Source organism: Condylostylus longicornis, unplaced genomic scaffold (genome assembly GCF_029603195.1).
Source record: "Condylostylus longicornis isolate FDR11 unplaced genomic scaffold, ASM2960319v2 ptg000048l, whole genome shotgun sequence".
NCBI classification, from domain to species: Eukaryota; Metazoa; Arthropoda; class Insecta; order Diptera; family Dolichopodidae; genus Condylostylus; species Condylostylus longicornis.
This window is the reverse complement of record NW_026578017.1, coordinates 1,654,066-1,673,719: the sequence shown is the minus strand read 5'-3', so window position 1 is coordinate 1,673,719 and position 19,654 is coordinate 1,654,066. Positions and strand designations below refer to the sequence as shown.

The window sequence follows — 19,654 nt, the reverse complement described above, 5'->3', positions numbered from 1 at the left end:
ATTAAAAAAAAATCTTTTTCTTTTTCAAATATTTGAAGAAAACATAGTACATCATGTATACATGTTTATATACTTATACCTCTAGGCACGGTTGCACAATTTGTAAAGAGCTACATACCTTTTCCGCTAACATTCTTGCTTTCTACTCTTATTTTTATTTAATACATATGACTTAAAACATGTACTTAAATAAATATTTGATCCTCATTATTTTGCAAAATGTAAATAAAACGCAGTCAAAGAGTTATAGACACCAATGTATGTATGTAAGTATGTAGGTACAGCAATCCCTTTATAACGTAACCTCTTACTATATAATTTCGATATATGTAAATTTTATTTTTCCTACCTATTTTCACTTAATGTAATTTTTACCTCGTTTTACGTAATTTTAAAATAATTTAATATGCAATAATCTTGTAATATGTATGTACATACATATGACTAATATGTATGTACATACATATGACTAATATGTATGTACATACATATGACTAATATGTATGTACATACATATTAGTCATATTAGTTTAGTTGGACCTCCTATAATGTAATTTCACTTAACGTAAAAATTTTTCGATCCCAAAAATTACGTTATAGGAGGGATTGCTGTACATACATAATAAAACATCTTCACTGTTAATTTAACAGTTATTTTTAAACGTAAAAGGTTCCTTAACAGGCAAAGTTAACACTTTATTTTGAAATTTTTGTATCATTATTGATATGTAGTACAAAGGACACATATTTTAAAAAAAGTATACAGTAAATAAAAAAAACTCTTATAACATGATTTCACTTTTGCTTGAAAAAAATTACATAAAAAACAACAAAATAAGATGAGAAAAAATAAACAAAAACAGATACTATTCTTTAAATGTAATTATTCTGTAGTTTCATATCTAAATAACATTACTTTCGGGCTTTGGCGTCACTTGTATACAACAAGTAAAGGACCGGATACAAGAGGCTGCCCTGAAGAACTCCCCCTTCCATGTTCATTAGATCCGAATATTCATTTTCTACTTTTATACAAAATACTCTGTTGGTTACGTATGAAGTAAGGAGATCTGCATACTGTTTGGGTAAACACTTGCTGAGTTTATGAATTAGCCCCTCATGCCATACTTTGTCAAAGGCCTGTGAAATGTTGTAGAACAGACCTGTCTTTTTTCAAGAGATTTTTCAATGAGTTCAATAATGCGGTGTGTGTCTGCTTTATCGATGAGTGTTTTTCCCTTAATCCAAATTGATTACTCAGGATAATGTTCGCATAATCGATGATTGGTTTTAATCTTCTTAATAACATTTTTTCAAACAATTTGGAGAGAGTTGATAGAAAGGAAATCCGACGATAGGACTTTACGTTATTGGGCTACTTCACAGGTTTTTGGAGCATTATGATTTTTGCTACTTTCTTTAAGTAATTCCTCAGTTTTCATTATGCGATTTAATTATTTAATTATTGGGCTTAAAGATATTCGCCAAGTGTACTGCAAACGTTACAGCTTTATCCTTGTTGTCTTTAGCCCAAGAACCGTTGCCCTTTTCTGATTGGAGGGATTTGGAAAATCGGTTTCTTCAGGTACTTTGTAGCCCTTCACAGAGAGTATTCATTCCTTTCGTTAGCAGATAAATTTTCTAAATAATTGTTTGTCGAGATTTCTACTATTTCAAGATTTCTCGTTTCAGCTGCAAAAATTAACCCAATTAAATTAAACTTTCTGACATTCTGCTGGCTTTTCATTCCCTTCGTTTTTAAAGCTGAGAATGCTACACTTCATAAAAAAAATTCCAAAAATAATCTCATATAAAAATTTTACTACACTGGGTTATTTTTTATTTCAGTTTAGATAAAAATTCACAGCTGTTAATCAAAAAGTGAAAACATATTTAAAAGGTCTTGTCTTCATATGAGGCCGTTCCGTACCAATGGGTATAGTTAGACAGTTGTTTATATGTCAAAGTCAGGATATTAGCTGTCGTGCTTATAGGTTATTGTTAATCGACATTTTAAAGCAAAATGTTACAATTGCAGAATAATTGTATAAGAAATATATTCAAAGTTTTTCAAATAAATAGACATAATTTTTTACGCTCAACAAATGAAACCACATTAAACCAAGTTTATCAGAATTTTCATAAAATTTGCGTAGCAAATAAACTCAAAATTAATAAATGCAATTTTTGTTCAAAACCAGTGTACGATGTTAATACAAATGTTGTTAAGGATGTTGTAATATTTAAATATGAGAATCCCAAATTTTTCAAAGTGATAAATCTATTCGGACTTTCGCAAGTATGATAATAGGACGAAATATTAAAAATATTTTAGATGTTTTTAATTTAGTTTTTCTTTTGGACTTATCTGTCTCATTTTGCATTTACAACTTTGAGGGATGCTCCTGTTGATGAAACAATTGCAAAAGAAGAAGTGTGGTATAAGAGAATTAATTTGGGGGAAAATAAGTTTCGAAATGCTCTTACAATATTTTCTTTTCTAATTGGTGAAATTTTGAATTAAAATGCAAACATAGTGAACACAGTGTATTTCTGCTCTAGGATATGGTGTATTGACAGCTGCTTGGCTTTTCACTCTACGATCTGTTAGGTTTTTGGTGCTAAAGAAAGGTGGAAAATCGATTAGTTTGGTTACTTATAGTCCGTTCGGCGAAAACAGAATTATGACAGTGCCTCTTAATTGCGTATCTGCAGAAACATCTCGTGAATCAGCCAAAGTTCAACTACCACTCAAAATAAAAAATAGAAAACTTTTTTATATATTAGATATGAGAGGTGAATTCACAAATCCAAGATTATTTGATTATACAGTAGGCTTAAAGAGAAAATTAAACTAATATTTTTTAAGGATATTGAATGTATAATGTATTAATAAAACATTAAAAGTTAATAAATTGGCGCAGGTCTTTGCGTTATTAATAGTCCAAATCTTTTTTTTATAGTTAACCTTTGCCTTGAATATTTATCTTCGGGAGAAAATCTAGCTGGGTGAGCTGATTGAGTAGGTAATCCAGTATCTGTCCGCTTCTGCAAAATTTATTATTTCACGTTTTGATTTATTTGAATAAAAATCAATTTACCTTAAGAGTGTATTGTCTCTCCCCATTTTCGTTTAAATAATACATTAAATACATTTTAAAATTTTGTGCAATAATGATTGTAATTAATTTCAAATTCAGATCTAAAATAATTATTGCAATAATAAACACGCGCTTTGGTTAGAATTTTGACGTTGGCAATTGACAATACTAGTGGCTCATAAAGATAGGAAAAGACAATATTAAAATTTGTAGCTGACTTTTTTTTAACAGGAACAAAGTTCCCATTTTTTGTGCCGATATTTAGCGAAATAAGTCAAAACAGTTTTAGAATTTTGTATCATTATCAAATGCATGCTAAATTTGTCGTTTTTACTTCAAATAATTTCCCTTTATTTTAGGGAGTTTCGAAGCAAAGTAGGTTTAATAGACATGTGCATTGCTATTTTAGTTTTAATAATGAACATGTAATATTTGTCTTTCTGTTTTACATAATTTATGTACATATGTGTTTTAATATTTTCTATTAGGTAAAGTTTTATCTAATTTCTGCTATCAGGTGACAAACTCTTCCTATATACATATAAATCTTGCTAAAATTCATGTACATATTATTAAATTCATATATACATATGTTGCATACAAAGAACATATGTATGTATGTATGTAGTTAAATATTTTGCCTTTGATGTATATCTATTACATGACGTAAGTAAATGTTTTCAAACTTCTAGCTAGGGAACAATACTTGTTAATCTACTCCAGTAACAATCTACTATAGTAACAAAGTTTATTCTGGAACCTTTCTTGAATAAAATTGAAAAAAATATTACACCTATTGTTAACAGCCCACGGCTGACAGAAGTACAGGTCTAGACCATAAGAGAAAGTGACGAAGAGTTCACAGCTGACGAATTTACACGTACTAAGGGATCTATAGAGGATCCTTTTTAACATCAGAAATCTTCCACAAGATCAACTTTTTTCAAATTTTTAGTTAGAAAAAGTTAAAATTCAATCTTTTTTTAATTTGTTAGTACTTACATTCTTAAAGTTTTGTGTTATTAAACCTATTGTGGAACTTTCCAGGTTCCGTTCATTTTTTAAGATTTCAATAAATGTTACACTACAAGAAAAAAAAATCTGATGTGGTCAGCACATAACCGACCGCATTGTATATTGTCTAGTTAAGTGAAAGGGTTACAGAATATTATAAAACTGTCTTTTAAATACTTCTTTCCAATTTTTATTACATTAGTAAGTTTATAGTTAACATACCTAGAAAAATGTAAATTTGGCTCTTAGTAGAGTTTCGCTTTGTGCTACCCGAATTCCTTGAAATGCTCGCCAGTTAACCAGAACTCAAATATTAAATTTCAAGAAATTCCATCAATTCGTTCCGTAGAGATGGTGAGAAATGTAAAATCGGCCCGCAAATCAGTTTTCGAGCCCTGATCTTTCCAAAAAATTTATATGTTCATTATTCTAATACAAGGAATTCAAATATTAAATTTCAATGAAATCGGTCAATTATTTCCCTTTATATACGCAAAAATGTATATTTGGCCCGTAGTAAACGTCAAGTTGCTGATGCCTGATTTCTTCCAAAAGTTAGGAATTTTTGCGGACGGTCGAGAAAAGCTTATATATGAAATTTCAAGTAAATCGGTTCAATACTTTCTTCAAAATGTTCAAAAATGTAAAACAGGCCCGCTAAAAAGTGCAGTTCCCGAGGCCTGATATATCCCAAAAGTTGATCAATCCGTGCCATGGTAGAAATAAACTTACATATAAAATTTCATCAAAATCGGTCCAGCAGAACTTGAGATACACGCGTACACACACAGACCGACAGACCGACAGACCGACAGACCGACGGACCAACAGGTTGCTAAAAATAGTTTACTTACACTTCCCTTCTATGGAGAAGTGCATTCCCACCGAAAACTCGATATGCAAAATTGGTTGCCATCACATAACCTATACCTATTGTTTACACAATACGGTCGGTAAAAAGGTAGGAGGAAAGAAAAAATTAACAAAAAATTCAAATTCATATTTCAGTATGGTTTCAAATGTTAATGAGGAAGTATGTATGATTTTTCATGCTCATTTTGTATTTCCCAATAAGGTAAGTTGAGTAGTGTCGGCTAACAAAAATGTTAATAAAAAAAATATAGGTTGACACATTTCAACAATTTGAATTATCTCATTTTGGTTATTTATACGTTACTTATAAAATTGTTTCAAATAAGAATTCGGGTAGCACAAAACGAAACTGCACTAAGAGCCGAATTTACATTTTTCTAGGTATGTTAACTATAAGCTTACTAATGTCCTAAAAATTGGAAAGAAGTATTAAATAGACATTTTTATAATATTCTGTAACACTTTCACTTAAATAGACAATACACATTGCGGTCGGTTATGTGCTGATCACATCAGATTTCTTTGAAATGAAATAAGTATGGTTTTAAACATAATTATAACATAATAAGGGAATTTTGGTAATTCAGTTTTTACTTATGTATTTATTTATTTACGTTTAGCTCAAACATTTTACAGAAATTGAAATTAAATAACACGTATGTATATAAATTTTTTTAGACTCTATAACAAATAATTATTGACTTAAACATTAATATTAAAAATTATACAACATAAAAATTTATTAGTACTAAAACTCCGTTAAACAAAATAAAAAATAAACAAGTAAAAACGTTTCAGTCGGTATAAACCGATTGAATTATACCCTGCACCTTTCGTTATTGTATAGTAATTACTCGAACCTGTGAAATCATTCTATAGAAACTTCACGGGTATGTCTGACCTATAATTGGACATTCGACTGCCAAGTTTCATGAATCTGACTTTCTTATTTCTCCTAATATTAAGAATAAGCTTAAATAAGAATAAATATTAAGAATAAATATAAAAAATTTGCTGTTGGAGTTGTATCGCAGCCACCCGAACTGGTGCAGTTATCCCATTAAAATTTTTGGAGCATGTGTAGAATATAATTGGACACATGTATACAAAATTTTATATTTAAAGCTTTATTAGTTTTTGAAATATTTAAATTGAACTCTTTGAGTTGTATGGCAGCTACTCGAACCCGTTGTCCAAATTAGTCCAATAACAATAGGACTCGTCCTTGGCACAAAAGAAACAACTTGTGAAAGTTTGGTGTCGATTGCATTATTCGTTTTTGAGTTATCGTGCGATCGGACGGACGGACGGACAGACGGACATGTCTAAATCGACGGAGAATTTTACGCTGAGCAAGAATCCATGTCCATACCGCAGATGACTCCTTCAGGTAGTTACAAACTCCATACCAAAGTTAATATACGAAGTGCAGGGTATAAAAAGAGGCTATACTTAACTATAAGTAAATAAAAGTTTTTTCATCAGTGAAAAGTCAAGTCTGTGTTTTTTGCATAAACTCAGTATTCTACTGACAGGTTCATGTTTACCATTTTTGGTCCTATGAAAAAAAGACCATTACAAGATCAGGGGAACGAGACCCAAAGTTAGAATTAGTAACAATTTTATTTAAAATATCGGGGGAGAATAAATCACTTTTCATAAGCTGAAAAATGAATAACACATCCGCGATATCAGTGCCAGCGATATTTGACCAGCGTTTAATAAAACCCCACATTGAGCTTGATCTGCGTATAATATGGTTGTAGTGGTTTATGAATGATAATTTGTGATAGAAGAAAACAACTAGGTCCCTAATCGAATTAAATCTTTTAAGAGCTTGACTATTTGAAGTATAATTTGTTAAAAAGGATCGTCATTGCCTAGAGTAGCACATTTGTGTACATTTATTTATATTAAGTTTTAGATCATTACTTGAACACCATTTGCAAAAGCGGTTAACATCATTTTGAAGATACATCGAATCATTTACAGTCTATTTTTTTGAAAATTCTAATGTCGTCAGCAGCAGTAGACCTAAGTGGCTACCCTGGAGTACCCCAGAATTAGCCGAAAGAGGTGAAGAAATTTAACGAAAGAGGACTCTGTACGTCCTACCAGAGAGGTATGATTTTACCCTGCCGAGAAGTTATCAGGGAAAAAAGTTTTAATTTCAAAATCATTACGTCATGTGGTAAAATGTCAAAAGATTAACTAAAGTCTGTGTAAATTATGTTCGTCTGATACCCATTTTCCATACTATTAAAGAAAACTGTCGTCGCTTCCACCAAATTCGTCACTGTTGATTTCTTTTTGAGGAAACAATGAACTCAAAAATCTTAGGAATTGCCGACAGTTTAGCAATATGGAGGTAATTTGCCAAGTCATTTTTATTGTTTTTCTTATAAATTGGCCTATTGAAAGGCTTCCTTCCACAACGAAGGAAAAATTCCCGAAAACTAAGACTTATTCATTTATTTTGCTCCCATATTATTATGGCTCCCATCTTGCGCCTTTATTAAGAAATAAAAGGTGCAAAATTATTGCATTGAACTTATCCGTTATTGGCTTAATATCAGTAAAGTTAAACACTGAAGGGGAATCATAATCAGATGGCTAAATCATTAAGCGCTGGAAAATAAATCATTTAGCACTTGATCTAGTCTTTACTTCTAATTTACCAATTAGAGGTAAGTACTATTAATTTCAAATTGCCTCGTTTGATGGTTTGTTATTGAGGATATTTCTTGCAAGTTGTTTAAACGAAAATCATCTATAAAAGAGAACTCCAATTCACTAGAACAAACAACTGCAATAAAAAACAGTTCTTCATCGTAAGTCATCCACTTAATTTTGACGAGATTAAAATCTCCGAAAATAAGAACCTCACCCTTTTTTGATTGATAAGGATTGATAAAATTGCACACATAACACACAATTGCACACATAATCGATTGTCGAAGAAAATTTTGCATATAACTCATTACCTGAGTTTGGCGGTAAATAGCAATTGACTAAGAAAAGTGTTTAAAAATTAAGCTCAATTTTAACTGCGATAATTTCAAGATCATTAGAGTCCTGAATATCAAAATACTAGCAGATAACGAGTTTTTAATGGCGATTAATACCCCAACTCACTGTTGTATGAGTTTCTGAAAAAGAAGTCGGTCCTTTCTAAAATAGAAACTAAAGAGGTGAATATTTCAAGATTATTGGTGGAGGGATACAGCCAAGTTCCCATTAGAGCGAAAATATCGCAGTCAAGATGAGAAGAGTTGTACAGAACCTTGTTAGTTTCAGTCCTCAATCCGCGAACATTTTGATATTACAAAGAAAGTTGTTTCACAGTCCTTGTCATACTATTTTCAAAACTAGTTAATTGGACCAAGTTATTGTTGTTAGAAAAGCTACTTGGACTGAGGTTGACGAAAAACGAATATTTGTTATTTAATTCCCTCATCCTTTATAAATAGAAAATCTATTTGTTTTTTATATATGGTTCCTAAAAGTTTGTAAATCTTTCTTCGCTATCTTCAACGCACTTTTTGGTCATACGAACTATTGAAGGAGTTAACGGATCTACAAAGTTATTAGGTGGATGTGTTTGCAATAAGCGAGAATTGAGTGGGTTAAGATAAAGAAAATTGGGTGCTAGCTGTGAAAATTTTATCCCGAATAAAATTAGAATATTTGATTCCATTGTCCGTATTTTTGTTGTTAGTATTTATATTGTCACTGTTGCCTTTGTGACTAATTTCACTTCCATTGTTATTATTGCTATCGACACTATTATTATCATAATTTTATTATTATTACATTATTTTTATTTTAAGTTTATTATTGTTGTTATAATTGTAATTATAATTATTATTATTAAAATTATTTTTATTGTTACCATTTTTATTGGTATTGTTATTATTATTCTTTTTTTTTTTTCTTCTTCACTCCTAGGTTTCATAGCGTCATAGAGTTAACTAGGTATGTAGGTGACTAGCCTGCCGTCATTGTTATTCTTAATACATATATCAAAATTATTATTATTTTTATTTTTGCTTCTATTATTCTTAAAATTGTTTATTTTACTTTTTTTATTATTGTTATTGTTCGTTTAAAAGTATTGTTATAATTTTTGTAATGGGAAAGAATGTGCGTAGTATGCTTGCCTTTACGAGATGAATCAGTGCCTGGTGAGTTGTCTATATTGTTAATATTTTGGAGACGTTAATTAAGTAAGTTAGTAAGTATGGACTTAAGCTAAGAGTCATAATGACTAAAATACTGAATACCTGCACCTAAATGCTAAAACTTATGGCCAATTATGTCATCACCTATGGTAGAAGGTACAGTAACTTTGAAAGAATCATATTTGGGCTTTTATTTTAAGCTACTTGGAGTGATATTAGCTACGGGTACAATAGCGCACTTGAATTTACTACTTAATAACAATTTAAGGCTATTTACTGCGGTAATCACCAGGAATTTAGAAACGAATAGGTTTGAATATCGAGGCGAAGAGTTGAGAGAAGATCTACTGACTGGTTGCTTAGAAGATCTGATGGAATTAGGGCAAGATTCGGCATTTGAGCAGTTAGTTTCAAAGGCAACGGACGTGACAAAATTTGCAGAAGACTCAGAATAAGTTAGCTTATCCTGCAAAGATGCATCTTCACCAAGATTGAAAATGGCATACCATGGTGTAACTATTGATCCCAGAAAAAACTCATAACTCTATAGTTTGTTGGTCTGGCAACACGCATCCTTCATGTTCGAAATTAGGCCCTTATTATGATCAGCGAAGCGAATGAAATTTTCGGAGTATTATGATCAGCGAATTTGCCTAAATTGTAGGCGAATGAGCTGCTAAATCTGTTGTATGAAAATTCCGTGTCACAAGCTTTGCGAAAGAAACCAAAAACCAAAATAATACATGAGTTTTTTTCTTATTGGATATTATAGCATTTATAGTGATATAATGGAAAAATCTAAACTATCTGTAATTCTACAATTATTGTAAAAAATATTGATTGCTTAATATTGATTTAACTGTGAAAAAAACGAACCAAAAATAATTCGAGCATTTAAATAAATTAATGCAAAAACACAAAAACAATGTACATATGTATGTATGTATGTGTTATGTTAAACTCATTATTTTCGGTTGGTTTTTTGATGTCTTGCGGTAGCAAGGTTTTGGATCTGGCGAATAAAAGCATTCGCCGAACATAATTTGAAATGTCATTCAATTCGCCTAGTCCATTCGACTCATCTAGCCATTCGCCGGTCATAATGAGGGTGTTATATACGTCTGGTTGAACTTAGAAGTATCAAACGATGGAAGGCTGGCATCGACCTTCATACATAATTCATTCATTAAGAAAACTAACTGACTCCTTCACAGATTCCATGTCTGCGCTTTTGAAGTCCATAAATTTTTGAAATTTATCATTGAAGGATAACTCCATTTATCATTGAAGGATAGTATGCTTAAAGTACAGTTGAGAGCTTCATAATCCTGGGTCATTTCATTAAAAGATGCCGAATTACTTCTAACTGTGTCCATACATTTTGTGGCAAGTCCCATCTATTCATCTTTTTGCTTACTGGATACAATATAAGTCGCCCAGTCTAGAATGATAGTCGCCCAGTTTAGAGTGATAGTCCATGCATCTCTCAGACACAAAATACTGCGCAAGGAAAGAGGAGTACCATCCTCTAGTAGCACTTAAGCAGATCCCATGAAAGTTTTTTTTGCAGAATCCATTGCAGGTAAGCGGTTCACTTTTAGCGTCGGATACAGAGCAAATTGAACTATCACACCTGTACCTCGAACTCATCTCGATAATTATTATAATTTAGCTTTTAACTTTTATTTTAAGTTTTAAATATAATTTAAAAATATTTGAAAAAAGTTTTTATATTTATATTCAGTTTTTTTTCCTACTTTTATTTGTTACGTGTTTATCTAAGATCTTAATACATAAATGTTAATAACTCAGATCTATGAATTTTTAAAATTAGCATGTACGAAGATTTCTACAAAAATTTTTTTTTTTTGAAAATTGGTATATGTATTAGAGTTTTTTTAAATAAGTAGTGATTCAAAAATATTTTAAATAAGAAAAATATGTATACATAGAAAAATGTCAAATATTCAGGTGATATTAATAATAATAATATTAATAATAACAATAAATATGGTACGCACATATAGAGACATTATTCAAGACATTACGAATCTGGGAAGGATTATTTTGTTTTTACAAACTTGTAATTAAGCAAAAAAAGGGTTTGGAAGTCTAAGTTCCACACAAAAGAACAATAATCTCAATAAAACATATCTTTTAAATACTTTTTTATATTATATAATATGCATTTTATTATTACACAGATATATTTTTTTTAAAAAATCACATATTTTCGTATTTTTCTAATTGTATGTTTTTTATTTAAATACATGTAAGCTCTTAAGTTAGAGAATAATAGAAAAATTCAAATTATTATACTAAACTAAAAAAGTTTTAAGGTTTATTTATAAGTATTATAAGAAGATTTTGAAACAATTATTTACTGTATTTATTACCTTTTTCTTCATCTTGTATAATAAAACAACTTAATTAAATTAATTTTGTTTTGCTTTCCCTTTGAACTTCCCCAATTTTTAATTAGGTAAATTCTTTTTTGTATGAGTTTGTCTTTTCAACAAGACTTATATTAGCAAAATAATTTTATGGCCGAAATGCAATACATGATGAAAGCATATTTAATCGAATATCCTATGTAGAGTTATAATCAATTTGAAAATATTGACATTATTCATATTGATTTTAAGATTTTCACTTTACTATAATTGTTATATTATATGTATGGCTTCATTTTAAGTAACTAAAATAAAAATTATGAAATGAAAATAAAATTAGAATATTGTTATAATATGTATATGTGCATTGTAACGCGAACACTTCAAATCAGATATACATATCCAAAAAAGAAAAATTCATTTAAAGGTGAATAATCATTATATGAATACAAAAGTAAATTGATACTTTATTTTTTTTTTTAGTTCGTCACGTTCTTTGATCTCAATATCAAAATAATGGACTAGTCATGTATTGCATTTCATTTAAAAATATTCTTTAGAACATATAAATTAATACCTAGATATCAAAAAGTTTCGTTACAGTAATGTTTTTTATTTATATTTTATTTTTTATCTAAAATTTTGTTACTTGATTAATCAATATTTTGTATATTGTTGTAAGTTAAAATTTACTGGGCTTTATAACAACAATTAAAAATGATTCTTTTTTTTAATTTAACTTTATGGTAAAATTATCTTATTTTGAAAAAAAATAAAGTCAAATAATTATTTATAAATTTAATTTTATTGAAGATGTTTTTTCAATAATGTTTTTCTTTTTATTTTACTTTAATCAAATAATCGGGTTAAAACTAATAATAATATAAATTAGTAGCATTTCTGTGCATACATACATACATACATATGTATATAAATAAGAATTTTCATTAAGAAAACTTTTAATTTTCTTATTTTCATAGTAATTTTGCAAGTTATTAATTTAAACGAGTCAGAAAAATAGTCTTAATCGTTTTGCGTTTATTATCTGCTAAAAATTTTGAAATTGATTTCATAAACTCATGTATTGCGAAAAGAATTTCCGTAACATAAGAAACCCTTTAATATATGTATATTTTTTTAAATTTAAAAACTGCCTGTTGGCGCACAAAAAAGTAATTTTTTTTTTTCAAATTCTTTTTGTTGGCAGTTGATACTTCGACTAGGAGTTTTTGTTATTAAAACAAAAATAAAAATACAAAATTAATATTTTTTGATGAGATCAAAATTATAATTAGAATAAATATTTTAGTCCTATTTAACTGATGCTACAAAATTTAAAGACTAACAAATTTTTAGCGAATATAACTTATACAAAATACAGTTACCTAGTACAATTTATACAAAATATGCAAAATGAAAATTCAATAAAAATTATGTGTACCTAATTTTATAAGAAATGAATTAAATTTGAATAATTTTAAATTACTATATTGTTTGCAGTTTATTATTTACAACAAAATAGTGATAATAAAGGAGAAAATTTAAAAACAAATTCCAAAAATTTTCTCATTTTATATTAATTAAAAAAATTTAATTATAAATTAATGAATGTAAAATCTTAAAATAAATGGTAGAAATGACCGAATAATAAAAGTATGTATACAATTTTAGGTAAATTTTAGCGAATTTTTATGATACAAATGATAGGTTTAACAAATTAATTATGTATTTTAAATATTTATAATTATTAAAATATGAAAAAGCATATGTAATATTTACAAACATTCATATGCTTTTTTTAATTTTCTTTCAATTCTTTCTACACCATTAGTTTTAATTTTATGAATGTTTACTATATCTGTTAAAAATTATACTATTTTATATATAATGAGAATATATTAAATATTATATATTATATACATATGCTTTTTATTATAGCATTTAAAAAAAAAATATTAACATACTTTTTCTCAAAATTAACTTTGATAATTTTACAAATAATATAAAACAAATAAAAAAGTATGAACAAGCTATAAAGACCACCAAAACAAAGTTCATGCATAAAATATATTTATCATTTTATATATTGATGATTTCACTTAAAAATATTGATGACTATAATGATTAAATACTTTATTTATTTTAATTAATTTTTTATTTAATTCACCTTTTTTTATTATATATTTTAATATATATTACTAATAAAACGTAATATTACTTTAATTTATAGATATTGTTTCATATATATTTTTTGTTTTATAATTGTTTATTATACTTATTCAATAGTCGATTGTTGAATTTTAAACGAACTTTTCTTTTATGATTTTGTGTGGCAATACTTCGCCTTGCCTTTATCAATAAAAAATGATTCCAATATCTAAAACAAAAAAATTCCCTAAACATTTTTTCATCTGAAATTAGGACTAAGTTTAAATTTAAAGCGTTGCTAATATTCGTGTGAAACCCAAACATGCCGATAATATTGTTTGTCCAACACCATATATAATACCATAGATTTCATTAAATTGGTAAACAAATCTATCTGAATCGGTGTGAGATGGTACCGTTGCTGCCCAATGTACTAAGGCAATTATAGCACTGCTAATTAAACCCGTTGTAACTGGTAATACAAAACCAGTCACTAATATTAGCACGGAGAAAAAACGTCCAAATTTATGTTTGCGTAATGTTAAAAATGACACTATAGCTGCACATGTGTGAATAAATATTGATGAAAATACTGTCCATATAAATATACTGTACCAAATTTCAGGAAATTTTGAATTTGCAGACATTACACATTATTTATTTAACATTAACGTTTAAATGATAAGTTTTATATGCCTACAATACTATTGTTTTAAATTTTTTTTAATTTATGTTTGTTTTCCTTTTTTGAATTTTGTTAAAATGATTTGAATAGAATTTAATCTGAAATCTTTATTTAAATTTTTGCATGGCAAAGAAATTTTTATTAAAGGGCTTTGTAATAATTGATCCGTCGTTCCTCTTATTGCTATTTAAATATACTTAACTTGCATATTTTATACAGATATATTTATGTGTATATATATGTCAATATACTCACATATGTTACATGGGTAGCGATAAAAGTTATTGCAATAGGGTTTGATCAATTAAAAAGCTGGTAGACAAATTATTAATATCATTTGAACCAGTATAAGTTGTTTAAGTGAAAGTAATTTGGCTATAACTAATAATTTTAGGCACCGACCAATCCTATAATTTCAATCTTATTTTGCTAATTTCCTTTTTATTTGTGTTTAATAATGTGTATGTTGAATGTATTAGACGATTTTAAGAGAAGTTTCAAAACTTCTTCAACAAGATGCAATTTACTTATTTTAAAATTTTTTAAGTATTTTCTCATAGTTCGCAATTCTATTCTTGCAAGTTTTCTTTCTTTCAATATCCTTCAATTAACCTGAAAATAAAAAAAATAAATTAAAAACAGGAAAATAATTTTCGAAATTAGTGAGAAAAAAATATATGTATATGTAGGTAGGTAGGTACCTACAAAAGTATAATCTGATAATATGGAATAATATGTATTTAGGTAAGAGAAAACTTATGTACTGCATATACAAACATACATGTAAGTTTTTTTTTGTTTTAACAAATTTGTTTTTGAAGCTTCTTTTTTAATTTTTTCAAAAAATTTTTTAATTTTCATAAAAAAATAACTTATAACTTTTAAAATCTTATATACCGAAATTTTTTCTATAAAAATATCTCTTCCAATTATATATGGATATATGAAATTAAAAAAATAACAACAGTAAATGTGTTTCACAAAAAAAAAGTTTAAAATTGTGTATTTTTAGTTACTTGTACAATTTTATTATTATCTCTTTATTTACAAGTGAGACTTACCAAGTTACCTTAAAAAAAATTACCTTTAAAATTCTATTTTAAAAGTAATTGCAAAAATAATAACGTCAATTAGATCTACATATTATGTTGTATACAAAATTTACGCAAATTTTAATTAAATAAAATTATAAAATTTGTTTTGTTTCCTTTAAATATCTGGTAAAATTCGAAGGCAAACTATATGCCTTGAATACGAAAAACATAATAATTTCTAATAAATTAAAAAATAAAAGAAATATTTAAAGGCATGAATATGTAATTTCAAAATTAAATTGTTCGTAAATGTAATCAAGATTAAAAATACCTTATATATATATTATTTCTTCCTTAACATAAAAAAATATCTCACTTTTGAATATAATTGATTTTGCTGTGGTGCATTAAAAATAAAACTAGACTTTTGGATGATTAAATTTTAGAATATTTAATATAAATTCAACTTTTTTTAAGGAAAATATTTGAAATATAAAAATCTATTTTCACAAGTTCTGTCGTCGTACTTTTTTTTTTATATATATATATAGGTGAGGTACATACATATGTGTTTTAACTGCATGTCAAGTTGAAGTTTATATTGATTGAGTGAAACTTATTCTTCATTCACAAACTGTCTACTAAGGACTATTCACAATAATTTTTTTTCACATATTTTTTATCCGACAAGTTACTTTTCTAAATATTTTAAAATTAATGGCTTTGTAAAATATTTTCTTCCTAAATTTTAAAAAAAATTCTTTTAATTCAATAAATCGTTAAAGATAAATTGTAAGCACAAGAAGTATATACTAAAAATGATTCACAATTTAACAACGGGAAAATTGTTTCAAAAAATAACAATGGGAAAGCATTTTGTTTTAAAATTCGAGTATCGAGTAAGAAATTATTTACTAAAGATAAATTTAGAAAGAATCTAAATTTATCTCAGCTTAAATATATAGAAGAAAATCATAATTAGAATAATAGATTGACAGAAAAGGAGGCTGAAATCGTGGATATTGAAAATCTTTCAACATTTCAGATGTTCACTAAATTCAAGTTTACAGTGCTGTTTGCAACTTAGGACTTTATATTATGTACTTAGGTTATTTTCTAACGTATGCTAGCTTTCCGAAAATATTTTAGTCCGTACTATTTATCGCATTTTAATATTTTGCTGGCTAAAATTTTATGGCAGTTAATAAATCTTTCGGAATAGAATAAATGTACAATTTTTATAGTATTTATCAAAAATATTACGACAGCACCGAAAAAAACTTTTATTTTAATATTATTCAGTTATATTTGTGAAGGTTATTCATAGACTCCTATAATATAAAGATGTCAGCGAGGTTATGGTAGTATTCTATTAATATTATTATATTTCATATGTCATATTGATTTTTTTTCATCTAAACAAATAAAATGGCAAATTACGATTTTTGGGTCCGAATGCACTGGGCACTATTCATAGTTTACGAAAAAAGTATAAAAATAGGTGGGTTTGCAAACAGTTTTGCCAATAAAAACACCTTCTTGCTGCAAATGTCAAAACTTTCTACATAATTAAAAATGGCAAAACATACAGAGAAATATTGCCAAATAAAAATAAACATCAGTTGTAGGAAAGTGGCACTAATGTTCTTTAGAAAACTAACACGAAGTGATTTATGCATTACATTAGTAAAAACGTGCTGATAATACAGGCCTTCCTTAGAACCGCAAAGATATCAATCGATATCAGACTTAACACTGTAGTATCATGACATGATCGGCGCGAATATATTGCATGTTACATAATTCGTTCACTAAAAAATAAAGTCTGTTTTTTATTGAAAACTCTGGTGAATAAGGATTAACTGCTAGTTAATTCTATTTAATTCAGAATATTAATTTAGCTTTATTATATCTTTATTAATATATAGTATTATTTTTCCAAAATAAATATGATGTAGATAAAAATAAATCATCACGAAAAATTCATATTTTTCTATTATAAATTGAAATATTTACATAACCTAAAAAAATTTTTGTAATACAGCTACATGAGCAGAAAATGTTGAGAAATAAAAAAGTGAAACAATTTAAGTATACTGTCATTATTTTTCTTTATAGCACGACCATGCTTTTGCGTTTTATGTAAATATGTTATGGATATTTTTTTATCGCATATAATTCAAAATAATGCGATATTTTTTTATCGCATTATAGATGACTATATTCATCTTTGGTGATCTTTTAAGCATATCTGCATTTTTATTCTTTTCATGTTGAGATAATTCAAAAATAATTTGCGTGCTTCCATCTGCATTTGATGTCAAGCGCAATGTTAAAATTGGTTTTCGAGTGTTACTATCGCCGTTAAAACAAAAATAATTATTTTTTTAGAATACGTAAACATTAACTTAAAATATTTAATGATGAAATTATGCTTAAATATAAATGATTATAAAGATTGACTTTTACAAAAAGTTAATTAAGATCATTAGCATAATTTTCAGCTGAATGATTTAACTTAGGCTAATCTTCTAGTATAGACTTTTTTGCAGTATTTTCAGATAATCAATTGGCAAGTACGTGTAAGTTGAAGAAATTGTTTAATTAAATCGGTATGCAATCAAGTTGGTAATATACAATAAATTTATTGTGAATTTTGCAGAATATAAATGCCTTTGCAGCTAAATAATTGAAACAGATAACTCCATTCTGCAGTGTATATGACAGAAGGAAAAGGTTGAGTTTTTATAGAAATAAATTTATTTGATAGAAACAATTAATAATATTATCCACAGTTTTAAGCTAAGTTATAATCGTGTATGAATAAAATGAATAAAGATCAAGATTATCCCTCTGATAGTGATGAAAGCGATAAAGATTTCTGTCCAGATAATGAATCAGATTCAGATATACCAAGCGAGGAAGAACCCGATTACAAAAATTCGGAAAGTGAGGAAGAGGAAAAAAGGAAGAAAGTGAAAATATCCGGTAAAAAGAAAGGAGTTAATTCTGGAACAAAAACCGCTGTCAATAACTCGTGTAATACTATTGAAAGCCCTTCAAAAAGTAATATTTCTGAAGAAGAAGAAAAAAAGAGATCAGATGATTTATGGGCTAGTTTTTTGAATGATGTTAATGAAACAGAATCGGAATCAAGAGATGAAAAAAGAAAAAGTTTAGAAAAAGAAGTTTCTATAATTGCAAAACAAAAACCTCAAACAGAAAAAATTGAGCCAAAAAAGTCAGACGTGACGGAAATAGTAGAATTTGCTGGAGAAGTAGCTCAATTAAAAAACAAACGAATTGAACTGCCTAAAAATGAAACAGAGTTAACGACCAATAAGCAAATTAACAAATTTTGTAAAGTTCCTTTTAAAAGGGCTGGCGGTGGTTTAGGCGCCGTTTTAAATCAAATAGGTAAAAAATCAAAAATATCGGTATTAGAAAAAAGTAAAATTGATTGGGAAGGTTTCAAAGAGAAAGAAGATCTAAAAGAAGAATTGCAAACTTTTAATAAAGGAAAGGATGGGTAATATGATTTAACATTAATTGTTTAAAAAAAAAAAATAATATTAAAATATTTTGTAGCTATTTAGAAAGACAAGATTTTCTTCAAAGGACAGATCTCCGCCAATTTGAAATTGAGAAGAGCATGCGTCAAGCCCGAAGAAAATTTTAATAAATTATTTTACATAATCTTATAAATATGAAAAGATACTGATAAATTGTAAAAACGTAAAATTAAATAGGTAATTTTAAGTTTAATATGAATGGAATTTATATAAATGTGCATGCATTACGTAATGACTGAACACTATTAAATGCGTTTGAATTGGGTTCTAAGGAAATAAAAAAAAAAAAACAAAAAGCAACAAATTTAATTTACTACTATGGTTCACAAAATAAAAATTGCAATAAGAACAATATTTTAACTTTGATATTAAACAAAACTATTCAGTTATTTTTATAAAATTAAAATGATTATTTAGGTAACCCTTCAATCTTTAATATTACATCTACCTTTTAACTTTGTAAATAATCGCGATAGAAATTAGTAACGGTTGTTGGATTTTTTTTTATTAGGATTAAGAATATGAGCAGCAGGCTTTTAATTATTTCTTAATTTTTAAAGTATAATAAAATATTAAAGGCAATTGCGGTTTTACACTTTTTTCATAATTTTCTATTTCACCTATCTCATTTTAAGAAATTCAAATTTTATTCA

General features: G+C 27.4%; 3 protein-coding genes across 5 annotated transcripts; 2 read left to right on the top strand and 1 right to left on the bottom strand.

The window, feature by feature from the left end:
- Positions 1-1,241: 1,241 nt before the first annotated feature.
- Positions 1,242-2,987, top strand: LOC129611037 (transmembrane protein 223). Its single transcript, XM_055523949.1, has 3 exons — positions 1,242-2,299; positions 2,351-2,507; positions 2,563-2,987. The coding sequence occupies exons 1-3, from the start codon at positions 2,024-2,026 to the stop codon at positions 2,856-2,858; spliced, it is 729 nt and encodes a 242-aa protein (XP_055379924.1). The 5' UTR covers positions 1,242-2,023; the 3' UTR covers positions 2,859-2,987.
- Positions 2,988-13,605: 10,618 nt separating this feature from the next.
- Positions 13,606-15,947, bottom strand: LOC129610758 (transmembrane protein 170A). 3 transcript variants are annotated; one of them, XM_055523449.1, is made up of 2 exons: positions 15,761-15,947; positions 13,606-15,007 (listed from the first exon to the last, which is right to left on the bottom strand). In XM_055523449.1, exon 2 carries the CDS (start codon positions 14,355-14,357, stop codon positions 13,998-14,000), a length of 360 nt encoding a protein of 119 aa, XP_055379424.1. In that variant the 5' UTR covers positions 14,358-15,007; positions 15,761-15,947; the 3' UTR covers positions 13,606-13,997. The 3 variants fall into 3 exon arrangements, with proteins under 3 accessions (XP_055379424.1, XP_055379425.1, XP_055379427.1); XM_055523450.1 differs by having other exon boundaries at positions 15,806-15,939; XM_055523452.1 differs by lacking the exon at positions 15,761-15,947 and adding an exon at positions 15,457-15,554.
- A 2,062-nt stretch (positions 15,948-18,009) lies between these two features.
- On the top strand, positions 18,010-19,347 carry LOC129610757 (craniofacial development protein 1). Its single transcript, XM_055523448.1, has 3 exons — positions 18,010-18,165; positions 18,225-18,958; positions 19,018-19,347. Exons 2-3 carry the CDS (start codon positions 18,249-18,251, stop codon positions 19,106-19,108), a joined length of 801 nt encoding a protein of 266 aa, XP_055379423.1. The 5' UTR covers positions 18,010-18,165; positions 18,225-18,248; the 3' UTR covers positions 19,109-19,347.
- The last annotated feature ends 307 nt before the right edge of the window (positions 19,348-19,654 follow it).